The sequence below is a fragment of the Oncorhynchus tshawytscha genome, linkage group LG30 (genome assembly GCF_018296145.1).
Source record: "Oncorhynchus tshawytscha isolate Ot180627B linkage group LG30, Otsh_v2.0, whole genome shotgun sequence".
Taxonomy (NCBI): Eukaryota; Metazoa; Chordata; class Actinopteri; order Salmoniformes; family Salmonidae; genus Oncorhynchus; species Oncorhynchus tshawytscha.
The window spans coordinates 25,770,177-25,791,355 of record NC_056458.1 but is presented as its reverse complement, the minus strand read 5'-3'; the positions used below and the strand labels follow the sequence as shown (position 1 = coordinate 25,791,355).

Below are 21,179 nucleotides of genomic sequence, written 5' to 3'. Positions count from 1 at the left end.
ACTTAACACACCCTGTCACTCTTCTGATGTCTAGTCTCGCACACCCAAATACCTCTCTGCAGCTGCCACCACAACCTACATTGTCTATGACTTACATTCCATCCCTTTAGTACAGTTGATAACCATTGCTATAAATGCTAAAAATCCAATCTCACTGAAACATATATCACTTGTTGGCCTATCCCTATTGCTGTTTTGGTTAGTGATTATTGTCTTATTTCACTGTAGAGCCTCCAGCCCTGCTCAGGCCCTGCAGCCCCCAGCACTACTCCCATTCCCCAGGCGCTCCCATTTGTTGACTTCTGTAACCATAAAAGCCTTGGTTTCATGCATTCACTACTTTAGCACACTGCCATCCCGAATGTCCTAGCCGTGCCTGAATCCTGGCTTAGGAAGGCCACCAAAAAATGTCCATCCCTAACTATTACATTTTCTGACAAGATAGAACTGCCAAAGGGGGCGTAGTTGCAATCTACTGCAGAGAGTGCCTGCAGAGTTCTGTCATACTATCCAGGTTTGTGCCCAAACAATTTGAGCTTCTACTTTTAAAAATCCACCTTTCCAGAAACAAGTTGCCGCTTGTTATTGCCGCTTGTTATAGACACCGTTGCCGCTTGTTATAGACCCCATTCAGCCCCCAGCTGTGCCCCGGACACCATGTGTGAATTAATTGCCCCACATCTATCTTCAGAGTTTGTACTGTTAGTTGACCTAAACTGGAACATGCTTAACACCCCGGCCGTCCTACAATCTAAGCTCTCAATCTCACAGAAATGATCAAGGAACCTAACAGGTACAACCCTAAATACGTAACCATGGGTACCCTCTTAGATATCATCCTGACCAACTTGCCCTGTAAATATACCTCTGCTGTCTTCAACCAGGATCTCAGCGATCACTGCCTCATTGCCTGTGTGCGTAATGGGTCCGTGGTCAAACGACCACCCCTCAACACTATCAAACGCTCCCTAAAACACTTCAGCGAGCAGGCTTTTCTAATCAACCTGGTCTGGGTATCCTGGAAGGATATTGACCTCATCTCGTCAGTATAGAATGCCTGGTTGCTCTTTAAAAGTGCTTTCCTCACCATCTTAAGTAAGCATGCCCCATTCAGAAAATATAGAACTAAGAACAGATATAGCCCTTGGTTCACCCCAGACTTGACTGCCCTTGACCAGCACAAAAACATCCTGTGGCGTACTGCATTAGCATCGAATAGCCCCCACGATATGCAACTTTTCAGGGAAGTCAGGAACCAATATACTCAGTCAGTTAGGAAAGCTAAGGCTGGCTTTTTCAAACAGAAATGTGCATTCTGTAGCACTAATTCCAAAAAGTTTTAGGACACGGTAAAGTCCATGGAGAATAAGAGCACCTCCTCCCAGCTGCCCACTGCACTGAGGATAGGAAACACTGTCACCACCAATAAATCTACGACAATCGATAATTTCAATAAGCATTTTTCTACGGCTGGCCATGCTTTCCACCCGGCTACCCCGGCCAACATCTCAGCACCCCCTGCAGCAACTTGCCCAAGCCAGTTAGCACAGTGTCCAAAGAAGGGCCAGATGTATACAGAATGGTGTCGTCTGCGTAGAGGTGGATCAGAGAATCACCAGCAGCAAGAGCGACATCATTGATATACAGTGGGGCAAAAAAGTATTTAGTCAGCCACCAATTGTGCAAGTTCTCCCACTTAAAAAGATGAGAGAGGCCTGTAATTTTCATCATAGGTACACTTCAACTATGACAGACAAATTGCGAAAAAAAATCCAGAAAATCACATTGTAGGACTTTTAATGAATTTATTTGCAAATTATGGTGGAAAATAAGTACCCCCGTATCTCTATTTGCACATCATCATCTGCACACCTATCACTCCAGTGTTAATGCTAATGCTAATTCGCTTCTATGGCCTATTTATTGCCTTACCTCCCTACTCTTCACATTTGCACACACTGTACATAGATTTTTTTCTATTCTGTTATTGACTGTACATTTGTTTATTTGTAACTGTGTTGTTTTTGTCGCACTGCTTTGCTTTATCTTGGCCAGGTCGCAGTTGTAAATGAGAACTTGTTCTCAATTGGCCTACCTGGTTAAATAAAGGTAAAAACAAAAAAAATCCCTCTACTGGTAAAGATCTACTACTCACACCACTCCTCTCAGGTGCCCTCCCCCTAGACCCATCTTCCTCTATTTTCTTCACTGCCTCAGCATATCTGTTAAAGGTCCCCAAAGCACACACATCCCTGGGTCCCTCGTCTTTTCAGTTCGCTGCAGCTAGCGACTGGAACGAGCTGCAACAAACACTCAAACTGGACAGTTTTATCTCAATCTCTTTATTCAAAGACTCAATCATGGACAGTCTTACTGACAGTTGAGGCTTTGCATTGCGTTATGTATTGTTGTCTCTACCTTCTTGCCCTTCGTGCTGTTGTCTGTGCCCAATAACGCTTGTACCATGTTTTGCGCTGCTACTATGTTGTGCTGCTGCCATGTTGCTACCATGCTATGTTGTTGTTTTAGGTCTCTCTTTATGTAGTGTTGTGTTGTCTCTCTTGTCGTGATGTGTGTTTTGTCCTATATTATTTTTTATTTTCTTTCTATTTTTAATCCCGGACCCGTCCCTGCAGGAGGCCTTTTGGTAGGCCGTCATTGTAAATAAGAATTTGTTTTTAACTGACTCGCCTAGTTAAATAAAGGTTTAAAAAAAGAATAAAAAAGAATGACAACTTTTTATTTTATTTATTTCACCTTTATTTAACTAGGTAGGCTAGTTGAGAACAAGTTCTCATTTGCAACTGCGACCTGGCCAAGATAAAGCGTAGCAATTCGACACATACAATAACACAGAGTTACACATAGAATAAACAAAACATACAGTCAATAATGCAGTGGAACAAAAGAAAACAAAAAGTCTATATACAGTGAGGGCAAATGAGGTAAGTTAAGGAAATAAATAGGCCATGGTGGCGAAGTAATTACAATATAGCAATTAAACACTGGAATGGTAAATCGGCAGAAGATGAATGTGCAGGTAGAGATTCTGGGGTGCAAAGGAGCAAAATAAATAAATAAATAGATACCAGTATGGGGATGAGGTAGGTAGATAGATGGGCTGTTTACAGATGGGCTATGTACAGGTACAGGTGCAGATCTGTAAGCTGCTCTGACAGCTGGTGCTTAAAGCTAGTGAGGGAGATGTGAGTCTCCAGCTTCAGAGATTTTTGCAATTCGTTCCAGTCATGGGCAGCAGAGAACTGGAAGAAAGACGACCAAAGGAGGAATTGGCTTTGGGGGTGACCAGTGAGATAACTGCTGGAGCGTGTGCTACGAGTGGGTGCTGCTATGGTGACCAGTGAGCTGAGATAAGGCGGGGCTTTACCTAGCACAGACTTGTAGATAACCTGTAGCCAGTGGGTTTGGAGACAAGTATGAAGCGAGGGCCAACCAACGAGAGCGTACAGGTCGCAATGGTGGGTAGTGTATGGGGCTTTGGTGACAAAACGGATGGCATTGTGATAGACTGCATCCAGTTTGTTGAGTAGAGTGTTGGAGGCTATTTTGTAGATGACATCACCGAAGTCGAGGATCGGGAGGATGGTCAGTTTTACGAGTTTTGGCAGCATGAGTGAAGGATGCTTTGTTGCGATATAGGAAGCCGATTCTAGATTTCATTTTGGATTGGAGATGCTTAATGCGAGTCTGGAAGGAGAGTTTACAGTCTAACCAGACACCCAGGTATTTGTAGTTGTCCACGTATTCTAAGTCAGAGCTGTCCAGAGTAGTGATGCTGGGCGGGCGAGCAGGTGCGGGCAGTGATCGATTGAATAGCATGCATTTAGTTTTACTTGCGTTTAAGAGCAGTTGGAGGCCACGGAAGGAGAATTGTATGGCATTGAAGCTCGTCTGGAGGTTAGATAACACAGCGTCCAAGGAGGGGCCAGAAGTATACCGAATGGTGTCGTCTGCGTATAGGTGGATCAGAGAATCACCAGTAGCAAGAGCAACATCATTGATGTATACAGAAAAGAGAGTCGGCCCGAGAATTGAACCCCGTGGCACACCAATAGAGACTGTCAAAGGTCCGGACAACAGGCCCTCCGATTTGACACACTGAACTCTATCAGAGAAGTAGTTGGTAAACCAGGCGAGGCAATCATTTGAGAAACCAAGGCTGTCGAGTCTGCCAATAAGAATGTTGTGATTGACAGAGTCGAAAGCCTTGGCCAGGTCGGCTGCACAGTAATGTCTCTTATCAATGGCGGTTATGATGTCGTTTAAAACCTTGAGCGTGGCTGACGTGCACCCATGACCAGCTCTGAAACCAGATTGCATTGCGGAGAAGGTATGGTGGGATTCGAAATGGTCAGTAATCTGTTTGTTAACTTGGCTTTCGAAGACCTTAGAAAGACAGGGTAGGATAGATATAGGTCTGTAGCAGTTTGGGTCTAGAGTGTCACCCCCATTGAAGAGGGGGATGACCGCGGCAGCTTTCCAATCTTTGGGAATCTCAGACGATACGAAGGTTGAGGTTGAACAGGCTAGTAATAGGGGTTGCAACAATTTCGGAAGATAATTTTAGAAAGAGAGGGTCCAGATTGTCTAGCCCGGCTGATTTGTAGGGGTCCAGATGTTGCAGCTCTTTCAGAACATCAGCCATCTGGATTTGGGTAAAGGAGAAATGGTGGGGGCTTTGGCGGGTTGCTGTGGAGGGTGCCGGGATGTTGACCGGGGTAGGGGTAGCATGGCCAGCCGTAGAGAAATGCTTATTGAAATTCTCAATTATAGTAGATTTATCGGTGGTGACTGTTTTCTAGCCTCAGAGCAGTGGGCAGCTGGGAGGAGGTGCTCTTATTCTCCATGGACTTTACGGTGTCCCAGAAATTTTTTGAGTTAGTACTACAGGATGCAAATTTCTGTTTGAAAAAGCTTGCCTTAGCTTTTCTAACTGCCTGTGTATATTTGTTCCTAACTTCCCTGAAAAGTTGCATATCACGGGGGCTATTCGATGCTAATGCAGAACGCCACAGGATGTTTTTGTGCTAGTCAAGGGCAGACAGGTCTGGAGTGAACCAAGGATTATATCTATTCCTAGTTCTACATTTTTTGAGAGGGGCATGCTTATTTAAGATGGTGAGGAAGGCACTTTTAAAGAATAGCCAGGCATAGTCTACTGACGGGATGAGGTAAATGTCATTCCAGGATACCCCGGCCAGGTCGATTAGAAAGGCCTGCTCACAGAAGCGTTTCATGGAGCATTTGACAGTGATGGGGGGTGGTCGTTTGGTCGCAGACCCATTACGGATACAGGCAATGAGGCCGTGATCGCTGAGATCTTGATTGAAAACAGCAGAGGTGTATTTGGAGGGCGAATTAGTTAGGATGACATCTATGAGGGTACCCGTGTTTACTGATTTGGGGTTGTACCTGGTAGGTTAATTGATCATTTGTGTGAGATTGAGGGAATCAAGCTTAGTTTGTAGGATGGCCGGGGTGTTAAGCATGTCCCAGTTTAGGTCACCTTGTAGCACGAGCTCAGAAGATAGATGGGGGGCAATCAATTCACATATGGTATCTAGGGCACAGCTGGGGGCAGAGGGGGGTCTATAGCAAGCGGCAACAGTGAGAGACTTGTTTCTGGAAAGGTGAATTTTTAGAAGTAGAAGCTCAATTTGTTTGGGTACAGACTAAGATAGTAATACAGAACTCTGCAGGCGATCTTTGCAGTAGGTTGCAACACCGCCCACTTTGGCAGTTCTATCTTGGCGGAAAACGTTATAGTAAGCAATGGAGATTTCAGGGTTTTTGGTGGTTTTCCTAAGCCAGGATTCAGACACGGCTAAGACATCTGGGTTGTCAGAGTGTGCTAAAGCAGTGAGTAAAACAAACTTAGGGTGTAGGCTTCTAATGTTAACATGCATGAAACCAAGGCTTTTACGTTTACAGAAGTCAACAAATGAGAGCACCTGGGGGGTGGGAGTGGAGCGAGGCACTATAGGACCTTGAAAAGAGAAACTACAAAAGAAAATCTATAACTGCACTCAAAATTAACAATGTTTTATGCAAAGATCCCATTACAATATCATCATTTGTCAATTCCTTTTATGAAAACCTTTACAACTCTCAATTTCAGGAAGATGGTTGAGAAAGTTACATTTGCCACATTCAGAATTATGTCCCTGTAATTGAGGATGATTTCCACTCAGTTTGCGATTCACCTGTGTCAATTGGAGAGGCTCTGAATTCAATGAAAAAAGGGAAATCACCTGGCCCTGATGGCCTGTCAGTTGAATTCTATAGACAGTTTTGGGAGTTACTAGAAGACCCGATTTTCAATATGTTTCAAGATTGCATTAAAAAAGGGGAAATGGTCTCCACTATGAAACAAGGCCTTATTTCACTGATTCCGAAGCCTGATAAAGACCCTTCTCTCATTGACAATTGGAGACCAATTACTTTATTAAATACTGATTACAAATTGATTGCTCTGCTTTATGCCAAAAGATTAAAGAAAGGAATAGATACCATTATAAATGAGACTCAAACAGGATTTATGAAGGGCCGTCACAAGCTCTAACATTCGTTTAGTCTTGGACCTTATAGATTATTCAGATGCAATTGACTCAGATGCAGTTGTCCTATTTCTGGACTTCTGTAAAGCCTTTGACACAATTGAACATGAATTTCTCTTTAGGTCTCTTAAACTTTTTGGATTTGGTGAGCATTTTATTAAAGTAATTTGCATGTTTTACAAAGATATATATAGTTCTGTGCTACTAAACCTTAATACTTCCAAAAGATTTAGTATCAACACAAGTGTACGACAGGGATGCCCAATTTCGCCATTTTTATTTATTTTGGTTGTGGAACTTCTATCTCTAGATATTCTGAATGATGCAAATATGTATGGCTTAACCATTTTTAACAAAGAAATCAAAATTTCCCAACTCAAATCAAATCAAAATCAAATCAAATTTATTTATATAGCCCTTCGTACATCAGCTGATATCTCAAAGTGCTGTACAGAAACCCAGCCTAAAACCCCAAACAGCAAGCAATGCAGGTGTAGAAGCACGGTGGCTAGGAAAAACTCCCTAGAAAGGCCAAAACCTAGGAAGAAACAGGCTATGTGGGGTGGCCAGTCCTCTTCTGGCTGTGCCGGGTGGAGATTATAACAGAACATGGCCAAGATGTTCAAATGTTCATAAATGACCAGCATGGTCGAATAATAATAAGGCAGAACAGTTGAAACTGGAGCAGCAGCACGGTCAGGTGGACTGGGGACAGCAAGGAGTCATCATGTCAGGTAGTCCTGGGGCATGGTTCTAGGGCTCAGGTCCTCCGAGAGAGAGAAAGAAAGAGAGAATTAGAGAGAGCACACTTAGATTCACACAGGACACCGAATAGGACAGGAGAGGTACTCCAGATATAACAAACTGACCCTAGCCCCCCGACACATTAACTACTGCAGCATAAATACTGGAGGCTGAGACAACTAGCTGATGATACTACTCTTTTCTCAAGAGACAAAGACCAGGTCGCACATGCCCTTAATGCTGTAACTGCATTTTCTATTGCATCAGGATTAAAACTGAATGTTTCTAAATGTGAAATTGTATGTTTATTTGACTCTGATGATAAAGAAATTGAAAATATTCCTGTAAAGGACTGTGTTAAATATTTAGGAATACATCTGTCAAAAAACCACTTAGTCAGACAACATTTGAATTTCTCTCCGAAAATTAAGAGAACTAAAAATATATTTAATAATTGGCTACAAAGAGATCTTTCTATACTTGGGAGAGTACTTCTGTCCAAGGCAGAGGGACTGTCTTGTTTTGTGTACCCCTCATTATCGTTATGTGTAAATCCAGCTACTTGTAAAGAGATCAATAAGACCTTTCTTGACTTCATCTGGAAAAACAAGTCTCACAAACTAAAAAAATATATATGTCCTTTCTAACCAAAGAGCTGAAGGCGGTCTAGAAGTGTTGGACTTTGTTGACATAAATAACACTTTCATAAACTGGTTGAAAAAAGGTTTGCTCGATACTAATTCAATATGGTATTTCATTCCAAATAATGTGTTTAATAAATTGGGAGGTCTTCAATTTTTACTGAAAGATTACCTGCTAAATTGGCTAGGTTTCACCAACAAGCTTTACTGGCCTGGAAAATATGTTTCCTGCACAATTTTTCCCCTCATAAAGCTCTTTTGTGGAATAATTCAGACATAACTGTAAGGAATAAGTCATTGTTCTACCCCAGCTGGCATGAGAGGAATATTGACTTTGTCCTTGATATTTTCGACAAGGGTAATATTCTCACATATGAACAATTTATAACATTGAAAGAGTTTCTAATACCTTTCAGAGAGTTTATTTCTGTGATCAAAGCCATTCCTAGTGGTCTAACTACACTTGTGAAAAGTCATCTTAATTTTGGGAATGATCACAAAGTTTATCCAGAACTCAGATTGGAAGGCGTGGGCTTACTTGAGAAATCTTGTTGTAATAAATATAGAAGACAAATTCTTCATTCACAAAACCAACTTACACCGAGGGGAACATTTTTCTGGAACATGCTTATTCCTGACATTCTCTGGAAAAATGCATGGTTAAGACCTTACAAATACTGTATACCAAACAAAGTTAAGGAAGTGCACTTCAACATTTTGCATAAGATATATCCATGTAATTCTATGATGTCCAAATTTGTGGTTATTGATGATATCTGCGTTTTCGGTGAAGAAGGTGAGAATCTGTCTCACTTGTTCTTTGAATGTAAATTTGTGTCCGAATTTTGGGAAAACCTTGCAAAGTACTTATTTACCATTATGAACACTGCCTATAATTTTAACATAAAACATATATGTTACTATTGCAATGATAACAAAACCACTGAAATGATTGTTCATTATTTTTTATTCTTGTTGCCAAATACTTTATACACAAACAAAATTCCAAAATTCTATACCAAAATTACCAATTTTTCTGATTGAATTTAATTATCTTATTAAAACACTAACCCTAGTGAATAACATCTTCATGAATCATTATAATAAGATATTTTCAGAGTGAATATAAATGCTCTTAAATTGTTTATTTTTTGTATGTTTGAGCATTGTTAATACCTGTGTTTGGTTTGCTAGACATGTTTGATGTAGCAATGTAAGTTGATATTCGTATTATGAATAAAAAAAATAAAAAAAAAAGTTGATAAAAAAACAAAAAACATGGTTGGTTAAGGCATATTGAGCAGGGCTAGAGGCTCTACAGTGAAATAAGACAGTAATCACTAACCAGGACAGTAATGGACAAGGCATATTGATATTATAGAGAGGCATGCGTAGCCAAGTGAACATATGGGTCCAGTAAGTGGTTGGGCTGGCTGGGGACACGGCGATTCAGACAATTAGCAGGCTAACAAGATAACAGTTAGTAGGCCGGGGCTAAACAAGCTAGCAGTTAGCAGGCCGGGTTAGCAAGCAAGCAGATAGCAGGGGCTAGAAAGTTAGCCTTTGGGGGACGTCGCGATGGGGGTGAGTCTGTTTTGCCTCTTCGTGCGGTGACGTCGATAGACCAGTCGGGGAATTAGTAGGGTTCCAAGTAGCTCTAGTTAACTAGCAGGCTAACTAGACTTCTGCACTACTCTAACCATGGAAACCTCAACCTGCCTCTCTCGCACGGGACATTTCTGATCCCCAGCCCCATGGGCACCCCTAAAATGAACACATACCACTACTTTCCCCAATGCTACACATTCCTTTGTCTTATGCCCTTCTGCACACTTCTCACACCTAGGAATCTCCCTCCTATACACTGCTATCACATGCCCATAAGCTTGACACCTTTAACAACGTAATGTATTTGGCACAAAAGTTCGTACATGATAACTTATATATTCTAATTTTGTCTTGCAAAGACTCACTTTAAATCACTTTGTCGGTTCAAAGACTCAACATCAAAACTCAAAAGAACAGACAATGACTGTTTCACCACTCATGCCACCCTGTCTGCGTTGCACCAAACAACGAGCATCACAAACACCGGGAATCTTCCCATTTAGTTGGTCAACTTTTACATTTACCGCTACCCCAGTAATCACTCCTTTCAATGGGGCCCTTTTCTTGAGAGCAAAACAATTCACATTTATTGCCCCCATTTGTTTAACGCGGAGCGCCTTCTCCCTCTGGCCAGCAAAAACACAAACAAGTATTACAAGACCACTTCTGGTTACTCTCACCGTTTTCACCCATCCTGAAACCACAAAAGGCAAGGGTCATGTTTAAAAAGGTTCTTAATCGTTTTTTAAAATATACTTTGCCACACTCAATATGGCGGCTCTCTGGCTCTTACCGGATGGAAAGTTGATGAAAGCCCATATGACTGGCTTGTCAATTATTTCGAGGGAAAGTTAGAGGTTCTACTGTGCTCTGGTACGTATAGTTTAATACTACTAAATAAGTAATCTAGTTGAATTAACTGCTTTAGTCATAATTAAAGCATAATTATAGTTACAACCGCAATTCCTGACATTATTTGAATATCAATGAGCTTGAGTGGCAACGTAGCACGAGCGTAATTACTGGCAGCTATCGTTTTCGATAGTAATTGTGACAAGTTTCACACGAGTTAGTTGTAACAAAAGAAACACTTAATCAACAGTTAATGGATGCGCGACCTTTGTCAATTTTGTCACGCCTAATTGTCTTCGCAAAGTACAGACGTCAAACAGTGATGCAAATCTATGTTGCTCGAACTTCCACGTGATCGTTCTACTCATTGTAGGTTTTCTCACATTCAAGTTTCGATCGCCTACTGCAGATGATAGTCTCGCCCCTAGCTGTCTGCGACCATACATACTGTATATATGACCAAACTAGCTGAACACTGCTTACTTTTACTCTTTGCTTGTACAGACTAGACATGGGGAAAATAACAGAGAAACTACTGCTGGAGAGATGCACTCCAAAAAACACCAAACTGGAACAAGTAAAGACACTAAAGTAAGTAAAGGCTGGTTCCTCTGTAGACTTGAATGTTATCAAACTAGGAGTGGAGAATGGCTTTGTCACAGCATAATGTATGTCTGAAGACCATGTTAAGTCTGTTTTAATGGATATGTATTTTGTCTCAATCCTATGGGAACAGTTTTTGAGGAAGAGTAGAACTACTTGAATACCTTGTTAGAGAAATTGTTATGTAGGCCAAGCATGTCTATTTTACCATTTTATCTGGTGTTGCTAGTACTGACCCAGTGCTTCCCCATAAAGTCTCTCCAAGCTCGGTCTGAAGAGCAGTGACCTGCCTGTCCCCCTGCTTTCTCGCCTTCGCTGTCTGGAACAGTTGGACCTGTCTGGGAACAGACTTCAGGAGATGCCCTCCGGGCTAGTCCTGCCCTCCCTACGCTCTCTGGACCTGACCAACAATGAGATGGAAGATGTCACCACTCTGGACACACTGACCACCCTGGAGGATCTGAGGATGGAGGACAACCTCTACATCACTGTGAGGATCCACTGCTCTGTTTGTTTCTCAGTCATTCTCATATCTCCATTTTACTAACAATGACTGCCCATTGGTACGCATTGCTAATGCTTGTGTCTCGCAGGTCAATGACAACTACAAGCTGATAATCCTCCTGCCCATGTTGAGGTTTTACAATGGGAAGGATATCAGCAATACAGCCAACCATGTACGCTATGCCAACAGTGAGAACCTCAGGAAGAGGGTATGAGCCACTGTATTCAAATTAATTCCTAAACACTTTGCACTTTATTATAGTTTGCCATTTACCTGCTTAAAAATGAACTGATAAAAATAGTCATTACCTAATAACCGTTTGTGTCTTTCATCAAACAAGCACTGTTATGCATAATTTGCTACAAAGTAGTGACCAATTCTGTTGAATTCTTTGGTTTCTAGGTATTAGCGCTGTGGGAGACCAGCTTTTCACTCCCTGACCACCGAACAGCAGAGAAACTAGCCATTGTGGAGAGGGATTTTGTCAGTGCGGTGCGTCATAAGGTGAAATATGGCCCCAGCTCTCTGACCGACTACACAAAATGGAGGGTAGGTTTTAACTGCTTATTACATTTCTCTTTTCCTTATAAGGACAATGATTTTATTTTATCGGAGTACAACTGGAACCATGCATATTCTCTCACTGGCTTCTGACATTGCCGTTTAGGTTTCTGACATTGTATCACTGGCTTCTAGGTGGAGATGATAGCTAAAGAGCACCTTCGCTCTTTGACCGAGCCAAATGAAGAGCACAGAGATACAGAGGAGCCTGCTGATACAAAGGAGAACTGTGTAAGTATTCAATACTCATTACTATACAGAGCATCCTGCTCTGAATTATTTTCATAGAGTTTATGTTCAAAGGGTTGTTATTATTTAAGCAGGTTATGTTCCAAATGCTGTGTTTGGATCATAAATATTTGTAATAGATGGTAAATAGATCAAGTTTATGGACAAATCTTTTACAAAGCTTATAGATTAATTGTGTACCTTTCCTTTATGATATTATAGATTTTCCCCATGTTTTCAGAATTTTCCTTTCCCAGCCAAGAGGAAGCGTTCCGCCTCGGCTGTCAAATGCGACGTAACCCTAAACCCTCAGAAAATAGCCAGGTCAAGCCGTCTGCAAAGCATCCCTCATAAGGCAGAGCGGCCCATCAGCACCACGCCAAGGACCCATAAGGCAGCACAGATCCCAGCCACCCCCATTAGGGGCCAGTCCAAACTCCTGGTGACCCCCAGGAACGGCCTGAGAGAGAAGCAACATCAGTCCAAAGAAGACATGCCACTGGCCAAACGGACTCGCAAGTCTGCCAGGCAACAGCGGTCCACAGAGGTCCACGAGATGCCTGGGAAAGTAATCTGCACCAAGTCTCAGGTATGATTTTCTAGTCTTGGTTTGTTTTTGGTATAGCACATACTAGTACTACGCTCAATAAAGATACGGTGTGACTTTAGCTGGAGACTTGATGGTTGCTCATCATGTGGCCATTAGCTTTTAATTGATTAACACAGGAACTCACACATTAATACATCCCCCACCCTGTCCACTCTACCCCCCCTTATCCTCTCCTCCATCTCCTCTAGCATTCATCACAGGAGCCAGTGAGTCTGCAGCCTCTTCACGTCCTGCAGTGTCACAGTAAACAGGACAGCCCTGATGACTTTAGCACCCAGCTGTGGGCCTGTTCCTTCCAGCCCCCGCTAGACTACAATGGAGGTGAGTACTGTCCTGTCCTTCAATGGGGTCTCAAATCAAATGTAATTTTTAGAAAATAAAAGTAACAAATAATTAAACAGCCGCAGTAAAATAACAAGCGAGGCTATATACAGGGGGTACCTGTACAGAGTCAATGTGTGGGGGCACCGGTTAGTTGAGGTAATAATATGTACATATAGGTGGAGTTATTAAAGTGATTAGCCAAATCGTCTGGGTAGCCATTTGATTAGCTGTTCAGGAGTCTTATGGCTTGGGGGTAGAAGCTGTTAAGAAACATTTTGGACCTAGACTTGGCGCTTCGGTACTGCTTCCTGTGTGGCAGCAGAAAGAACAGTCTATGACTAGGGTGACTGGAGTCTTTGACAATTTTTAGGGCCTTCCTCTGACACCGCCTGGTATAGAGGTCCTGGAAGGCAGGAAGCTTGGCCCCAGTGATGTACTGGGCGTATGCACTACCCTCTGTAGTGCCTTGAGGTTGGAGGCCGAGCAGTTGCCATACCAGGCAGTGATGCAACAAGTCAAGATGCTCTCGAAGGTGCAGTTGTAGAACCTTTTGAGGATCTCAGGACCCATGCCAAATCTTTTCAGTCTCCTGAAGGGGAATAGGCTTTGTCATGCCCTCTTCACGACTGTCTGAATGTGTTTTGGAGGGGGGGGGGTTATAAGCAAATTGAGAGTATAAATTGGAGTAACATGCAATCATGATAAACTCCACAGAAATGGTGTTAAAAATAATCTGCTCTAGCAAACCCTGTGTTCTTCTCCCTGTCATGTTGTAGATGTGAATGGTGCGACTCGTATTGTGGCAACGTGTGGAGGAGAGTCTGTGTGCCTGATCGACTGTGAGACTGGACTGGTTATGAAGAAGTATAAGGTCCCTGGTGAGGTCAGTCCTGCTTCTGCGCATGTACCGTTTTTCCTGATAGGGCAATTTAGCGTGTTGGAAAACATCATACTTTATCCCACCATGTTCTTGTTTGTCAATGCACATTCCATGTTAGAAAACAAAATAAATGGTGAATTAATGGGGATTAAAATGTTAATTTATGATTCCACCCATCAGGAGTTCTTCTCTCTGGCATGGTCAACTGTACTGATGTCACGGAAGGGCAACGTTGGCATGCGGCCCTGCAGTATCTTGGCGGCAGGGGGGAAGCGAGGCTTGGTGAAACTGCTTCACCCCAGAGCCAACATGGCGTACGGAGAGTTCAGAGCCAGCCGCAAAGCCCTCTCCATCCTCTGCTTCAGTCCCCGCCAGGGCAACTTGCTCTTCAGTGAGTGGCCACTTCCTGTTTATCTTCTACACTGATCAAAAATATAAACTCAACATGCAACAATTTCAAAGATTTGATTGAGTTACAGTTCATATAAGGAAATCAGTCAATTGAAATAAATTCATTAGGCCCTAATCTTTGATGTCACATGACTGGGAATACAGATTTGCATCTGTTGATCACAGATGCCATTAAAAAAAAAAGGGTAAGGGCGTGGATCAGAAAACCAGTCAGTATCTGGTGTGACCACCATTTTCCTCATGCAGTGCGACACATCTCCTTCACATCCTGGACCTGGAAATGTTCAGCTTCCAGGAATTGTGTACAGATCCTTGTGACATGGGGTGTGCATTATCATGCTGAAACACTAGCTGATAGCAGTGGATTAATGGCACGTTAATCGGCCTCAGGATCGATAAAATTCAATTGTGTTCGTTGTCCGTATCTTATGCCTGCCTGGATCATAACCCCACTCTGTTTACAACGTTGACATCAGCAAACAGCACAGTGCCATACACTGTCTGCTGTCTGCCCAATACAGTTGAAACCAGGATTCATCCGTGAAGAGCACTTCTCCAGCGTGCCAGAGGCAATTGAAAGTCAGCATTTGCCCACTGAAGTCTGTTTTGAAGCGAAACTGCAGTCAGGTCAAGATCCTGGTGAGGATGACTAGCATGTAGATGAGCTTCCCTGAGACGGTTTCTGGGTGGTCTCAGACAATCCCACAGTTGAAGTAACCGGATGTGGAGGTCCTGGGCTGGCGTGGTTACACGTGGTCTGCGGTTGTGAGGCCGGTTGGACTATGAAACATAGTTGGAGGCAGCTTATGGTAATGTAATGAACATTAAATTCTCTGTTAACAGCTGTGGTGGATATTCCAGCAGTCAGCATGCCAATTGCACGCTCCCTCAAACTTAAGACATCGGTGGCATTGTGTTGTGTGACAAAACTGCACATTTTAGAATGACCTTTTATTGTCCCCCGCACAAGGTGCACCTGTGTAATGACCATGCTGTTTAATATGCTTCTTGACATGCCACACCTATCAGGTGGCTGGATTCATTTGGCAAAGGATAAATGCTTCGCAACAGGGATGTAAACAAATCTGAGAGAAATACGCTTTTTGTGCGTATCGAACATTTCTGGGATCTTTTATTTCAGCTCATGAAACATGGGACCAACACTTTACATGTTGTATATATTTTTGTTCAGTGTATTTATTTTGTTGTCTCCTAAGCTTAGTTGGTTGGAGCATAACATCATGGTTGTAGGTTCCATACTCCAATAGAAGGGTCACAAGGTGCCAAACTGCACGTTTTGAGGTGGCACTTTACTCTGGACCTGAAGTCCAAATGAGAATCATATGCTAAATGAGTGTGATGTAATGTGATATGTTGTATGTATGCTCCCTCGTTCAAACGTTCTCTTTTTTCCCCCCAGCTGGGTCGTACGATAAAAATATATTATTGTGGGACATTGGCGGAGTGGACAGCGACTACAATTTCAAAGTCACGTGAGTCCACTCTGACGGTGCTTTATATTAGTTTTTTTGTTGATATTGTGGGCAAATTTAATTTGGTTTGCAAGTATTGAGTCAAAATGTATAACAATGGTAACAAAGTGGACACTTGTCCATGTCATTATGCTCAGAGATTTTGATGTCTGATGTCTCTGCCCTGGTGTTAACACATTTTATGGCCCAACAGTCAGCTGTTGGTGTTGGAGACCACCTCCACACCCCTGCACTTCTGCCTACCCCCTGCCACCCCAGACACACACCTCCTCGCTGCCTGTGAGAAGGGGCTGCACAGCTATAACATCCAGCTCAACAAAGACCCCAAGAAAAGGTGAGGATCTGTAGTTTGTCTTTGTCTGTGTGTGCCTGCGTGGAGAGACATTGAAAGTTGGACTGCTGCCTGAGCGTCAACTCACGGTCTTCTTTTCCCTCTACAGGTCTGAGGAGATGGAGATCACATTCCCTGTGTATGACAAGGACCATGACTACCACACCATTGATGGCTTGGGATTCCTCACAAACGATGTCGTCGGTGAGTCAACTGCTCCTGTTTTGATCTGACACTGAACCTGTTATTAGATTGTCTTTTATGACTTAGGCCGATTTTATTTGACTTGACTGGAATTCAATCAACTTTATAGATCCCTAGAAGGGGATATTGGGTTTGATGTAATTAGAATAAATCTAGCATGAGCCTGTTAATTTACAAGCGCTAACCCTGGAAGTCATCCCCCCCTTCTCGTTTCCCTCCACGTCTCTCCTTTCCCTTTTTCCCTTTCCTCCTCCTCACTTTGTCCACATGTTTTCTATCCCTCTCAGCCTCTAAGAGCCACATGCAGGGCTCGATCTACCTGTGGAGCTGGAACGACACGCGAGCCCAGCGGCCCAATAAGAAGAAGAAGAAGAAGGAGGTATGTGCTGTGATCCTGGTGGAGCTGCAGTGGTCCAGCACGGACATCCCCTACCTGTCCCTCAACACCTGCCCCAGTGAGTCACAGCATGTCACAACAACACGGCAACATGTCACAACACAGCATGTCATAGCATGTTCCAGCATGCAACTTTTTCAGTCAAGACCATAATGTGTAAATGGCATTGATCGAACCCATAGTCTTAAAATTCTAACTCAGACATAAAGGCACGATTGAAGGGATTACCCCCACAACCGTTGACTAAGAAAGAAGATAGTAAAATTGTTTTCATCAAAACCATTATTGTATAAAACAGTTTAATGTGAATGAGAGCGTATGTTCTTCTTTCCTAGGTAAAGGCTATGTGGTGTGTGGTGACGAAAGAGGGAGACTGTGGACGTACCATGTAACAGACCTCAAGGCCAACTTTAGGAGTGGCAAAGCAATTCCTGCCACAGAGGTACTTATTAGTGAAACAACTTATTAAAATGATAGTTTACTCCAAAATAACATTTGTCAGAAGTTTTCAGACCTTAAATGTGGTCTCCTGTTGAGATTAATCAAATCAATGTTTATTGGTCGCAAGCTACGAATATAACAGGTGTAGTAAACCTTACCGTGTAATGCTTACTTAAAAGCCTTTAACAAACAATGCAGTTCATGATATAGTTAGGAAAATATTTACTTTTCCTTTAGTTTATTTAGTAACACAAAATAACAATACCGAGGCTATATACAAGGGGTACCAGTACTGAATCATTGTGCGGGGGTACAGGTTACTCAAGGTAATTATCCATGTCCTAGCCATCTGTTGTGTAGATCCAGCTACATGTCTCAATCTTAAATGAATGGCAAAGATGGTCACCATCTAACTTGAGCCATATTGAACCAAATATTGAGACACTCCAGGGTTTCTGTTAACCAGTCAATTGTCCGGAAAAAGAAGAAAAAATCCCTTTGCAAAATAATAATGCTTTTTAGCCTATTAATTGGTGGAAATACCAGTCGATGGAAAAACATTTGCCTAGCCAAAATCAGACCATATCTGTGGAGGCAATTGTTTTATCAACTTTCTTTCGTTGTCTAGTAGACAAAGGCACAAACCTTTTTTTATTTATTTATTTATTTATTTTTTTGATTTTTTGGGGTGGTAGATCAGCTTTAATATTGCAGATTGATTGTAGCTTCCATCAATGTAATTGTCTGCATCATTTTCTATCCCCCATATATGTGTTGTATATACAGTACCAGTCAAAAGTTTGGACGCACCTACTCATTCAAGGGTTTTTCTTTATTTTTTCTACTTTCTACATTGTAGAATAATAGTGAAAACATCAAAACTATGAAGTAACATATGGAATCATGTAGTACCCAAAAAGTGTTCAACAACTCAAAATATATATGTTTGAGATTCTTCAAAGTAGCCACCCTTTGCCGTGACAGCTTTGCACACTCTTGGCATTCTCTCAACCAGCTTCATTAGGAATGCTTTTCCAACAGTCTTGAAGGAGTTCCAACAAATGCTGAGCATTTGTTGGCTGCTTTTCCTTCACTCTGTGGTTCAACTCATCCCAAACCATCTCAATTGGGTTGAGGTTGGGTGATTGTGGAGGCCAGGTCATCTGATGCAGCACTCCATTACTCTCCTTGGTCAAATAGCCCTTACACAGCCTGGATGTGTGTTGGGTTATTGTCCTGTTGAAAAACAATTGATAGTCCCACTAAGTGCAAACTTTGCTTATTTGAGCTATTCTTGCCATAATATGGACTTGGTATTTTACCAAATAGGGCTATCTTCTATATACCCCCCTACCATGTCACAACAAAACTGATTGGCTCAAACGCATTAAGAAGGAAAGAAATTCCACAAAATAACTTTTAACAAGGCAGGTGTGTTAATTGAAATGCATTCCAGGTGACTACCTCATGAAACTAGTTGAGAGAAAGCTTTGCACACTCTTGGCAATCGTCAAGGAAAGGGTGGCTACTTTGAAGAATCTCAAATATATGTTAATTTGTTTAACACTTTTTTTGGTTACTACATGATTCCCTGTGTTATTTCATAGTTTTGATGTATTCACTGTTATTCTACAATGTAGAAAATAGTAAAAATAAAGAAAAACCCTTGAATGAGTGGGTGTGTCCAAACTTTTGATTGGTACTGTATATATACATATCTTTAAAAATATATATCTTCCTTTTATTATTGTTCTACTAACCCTACCACCCCCTCCCATAATTGGAATAAACTAATGAACAACAACACTTCGGCTTCTACTTCCAGCTTATACATACTGTATACATTTTACGGACCCAATCTATTTTACAATAGTTATATTTTGTTTGTTTTTAGTCCTGTCCTTCGTCTACCCTCAACCTCATATATTTCTGATGTCCAACCAGTTTGATTTCTATTTGCCAAATATTTTTAACCGTGCTGGGTGGATGCCCTAATCAGGTTACGCACCCAATGCATATGGGTCTGGTAAATTTCACAAATGTGTGGTAAATTTAAAATGCTGCCGGGCAAATGTCTGGTGCCATATTTTCCTAACGGAAACCCTGAGCCACTCATGGTGGGCAATTGACAGGCTTTGCTTTGGCACCCTTCATCTTTCCCTCTAGTCTACAACCGGTCAGTCTTATGTCATAATTTCTCACTGAAATTATATTCTGGGCGTCATCGAATGTTTTCCATGTAATTAGATTACCTACTAAAGCAGTTTGGGGCTTTGCAGATCCTGGCTTGGCCGTTACCTGTGAGGAATGGACAGGGCCCAGTGGAAGGTCCCCCTATCAACAGTGTGGCCATGGACCCTGAGCTCAGATACCTGGTGGCCCTCAGCGACAAGAACATGGCAGTGGTGTGGATAAGAACGGAGTCTTCCTGAGGACCAAACACAACTTCTCCCGGGTTAATTTTCCCACGTTCACTGATGGGTGTAAATACTGGGTAGGTTTTACTGGTATCACTTCAACCTATCAAGACTGCCCTTTCAAGGCAGTGATGTTCAGTAAGGAAATTAATTTTTTCAATGCTATTGGGAATTTGCTTTGGCTTGGACTTGGCCCCTTTCTGGTTTTTGTTTGACCTCACTCTCTACTATTGACTTCTCACTTTACCACTTGGCTTAAACGTACCAGCCCTAATTTTAACTCCCCTCCTCGCCAGCATCTATTAGATGTAGTCTATTTTGATGCAGCGATATTCATTTTACTGAAGATGAATAAGAATATACATATACTGAAATTCATGTGTGATGCCTGTACAGATTGGATGTATTTGCATTTTTACCTTTTTATTTTTACAACTGTACTAATTGTACTTTTACTATTCAGTTAGATTGTCTAATGTGATTTTTGTTTTTGTAAACATTTTCTTTCCCCAAATTATACATACAATATCAGTTTATCCACTGACATGGAAACGTATGATCAAAATGATGTTTGAACTGTTTCAACCGCAATGCATGATTGTACATGCAGATTATTATGGCCTTTTCGAGTGTTGGTGGATATGATTTACATTAAGAACATCTGACACATTAAATGGGATTGATGTCCTAAATTTCAATTGTGTAGTGTGTTTTTGTATGCGGCTATACAGGCAGCCCAATTCTGATCTTTTGCCACTAATTGGAGTTTTTACCAATAAGATCAGATATTTTGCTAATAATTTGGCACAAGATCAGAATTAAGCTGACTGAAAACCAGCATAATGCTGCGTTGATAACCAAGTGGGAAGGAACTCGTTGAGAAATGGTTACAAAAAAAAAACAAGCTGAGGCAACCATGAACTAAAAGTACAGCTATTGTGCTCGCAAATAAATTATAGTTTTCAAAAAACATGAATAGATTACTTTTTATACATGTTTTATTACATTTAACTGCCAGAAATGCTGTTATGAGGTATTTTCCTTCATATGTGACATCAGAGTTCAGCATGTCGGAGCTCAGAGATGATAGATGAGTTTCCCACAAGTAATTACCAGTTGGAGGGCCGTCAATTCAAATGTTCCTATTTGTATGTGGTAAAAACCATCTTCCCACTTGTAACTCCATTCTTGGTATACATACATAGGCCAACACTTTTGTAATTTCAGTGTATCTATTCGAGGGGGAAACCTAAATGTGTTCACTGGTGCTTGAGCAATTCCTTTTAAGCACATTTCCCCTTGTGGTGAAATGTGCTTAACATTTTGACCTCATTCAATGTATATCATGGTA

The 21,179-nt window shown here is 41.8% G+C and overlaps 1 protein-coding gene across 3 annotated transcripts; it reads left to right on the top strand.

Moving 5' to 3' along the window:
• Positions 1-9,528: 9,528 nt before the first annotated feature.
• On the top strand, positions 9,529-20,526 carry lrwd1 (leucine-rich repeats and WD repeat domain containing 1). 3 transcript variants are annotated; one of them, XM_024393894.1, is made up of 16 exons: positions 9,529-9,547; positions 10,928-11,014; positions 11,282-11,516; positions 11,620-11,739; positions 11,934-12,080; positions 12,228-12,323; positions 12,562-12,909; positions 13,119-13,251; positions 14,031-14,137; positions 14,315-14,525; positions 15,966-16,038; positions 16,232-16,372; positions 16,479-16,573; positions 16,861-17,028; positions 17,306-17,412; positions 19,691-20,526. In XM_024393894.1, exons 2-16 carry the CDS (start codon positions 10,935-10,937, stop codon positions 19,841-19,843), a joined length of 2,214 nt encoding a protein of 737 aa, XP_024249662.1. In that variant the 5' UTR covers positions 9,529-9,547; positions 10,928-10,934; the 3' UTR covers positions 19,844-20,526. The 3 variants fall into 3 exon arrangements, with proteins under 3 accessions (XP_024249662.1, XP_024249660.1, XP_024249661.1); XM_024393892.2 differs by lacking the exon at positions 9,529-9,547 and adding an exon at positions 10,318-10,444; XM_024393893.2 differs by lacking the exon at positions 9,529-9,547 and adding an exon at positions 10,596-10,792.
• Positions 20,527-21,179: the final 653 nt, after the last annotated feature.

What these genes read in the sequence shown, in the direction of transcription:
- lrwd1 (XM_024393894.1), top strand. Translation starts at nt 10,935, where the DNA reads ATGGGGAAAATAACAGAGAAACTACTGCTGGAGAGATGCACTCCAAAA. An exon ending in AGGACAACCTCTACATCACT is followed by an intron (nt 11,517 to 11,619) that starts GTGAGGATCCAC and finishes TGTGTCTCGCAG; the next exon opens with GTCAATGACAACTACAAGCT. An exon ending in AGTATAAGGTCCCTGGTGAG is followed by an intron (nt 14,138 to 14,314) that starts GTCAGTCCTGCT and finishes TCCACCCATCAG; the next exon opens with GAGTTCTTCTCTCTGGCATG.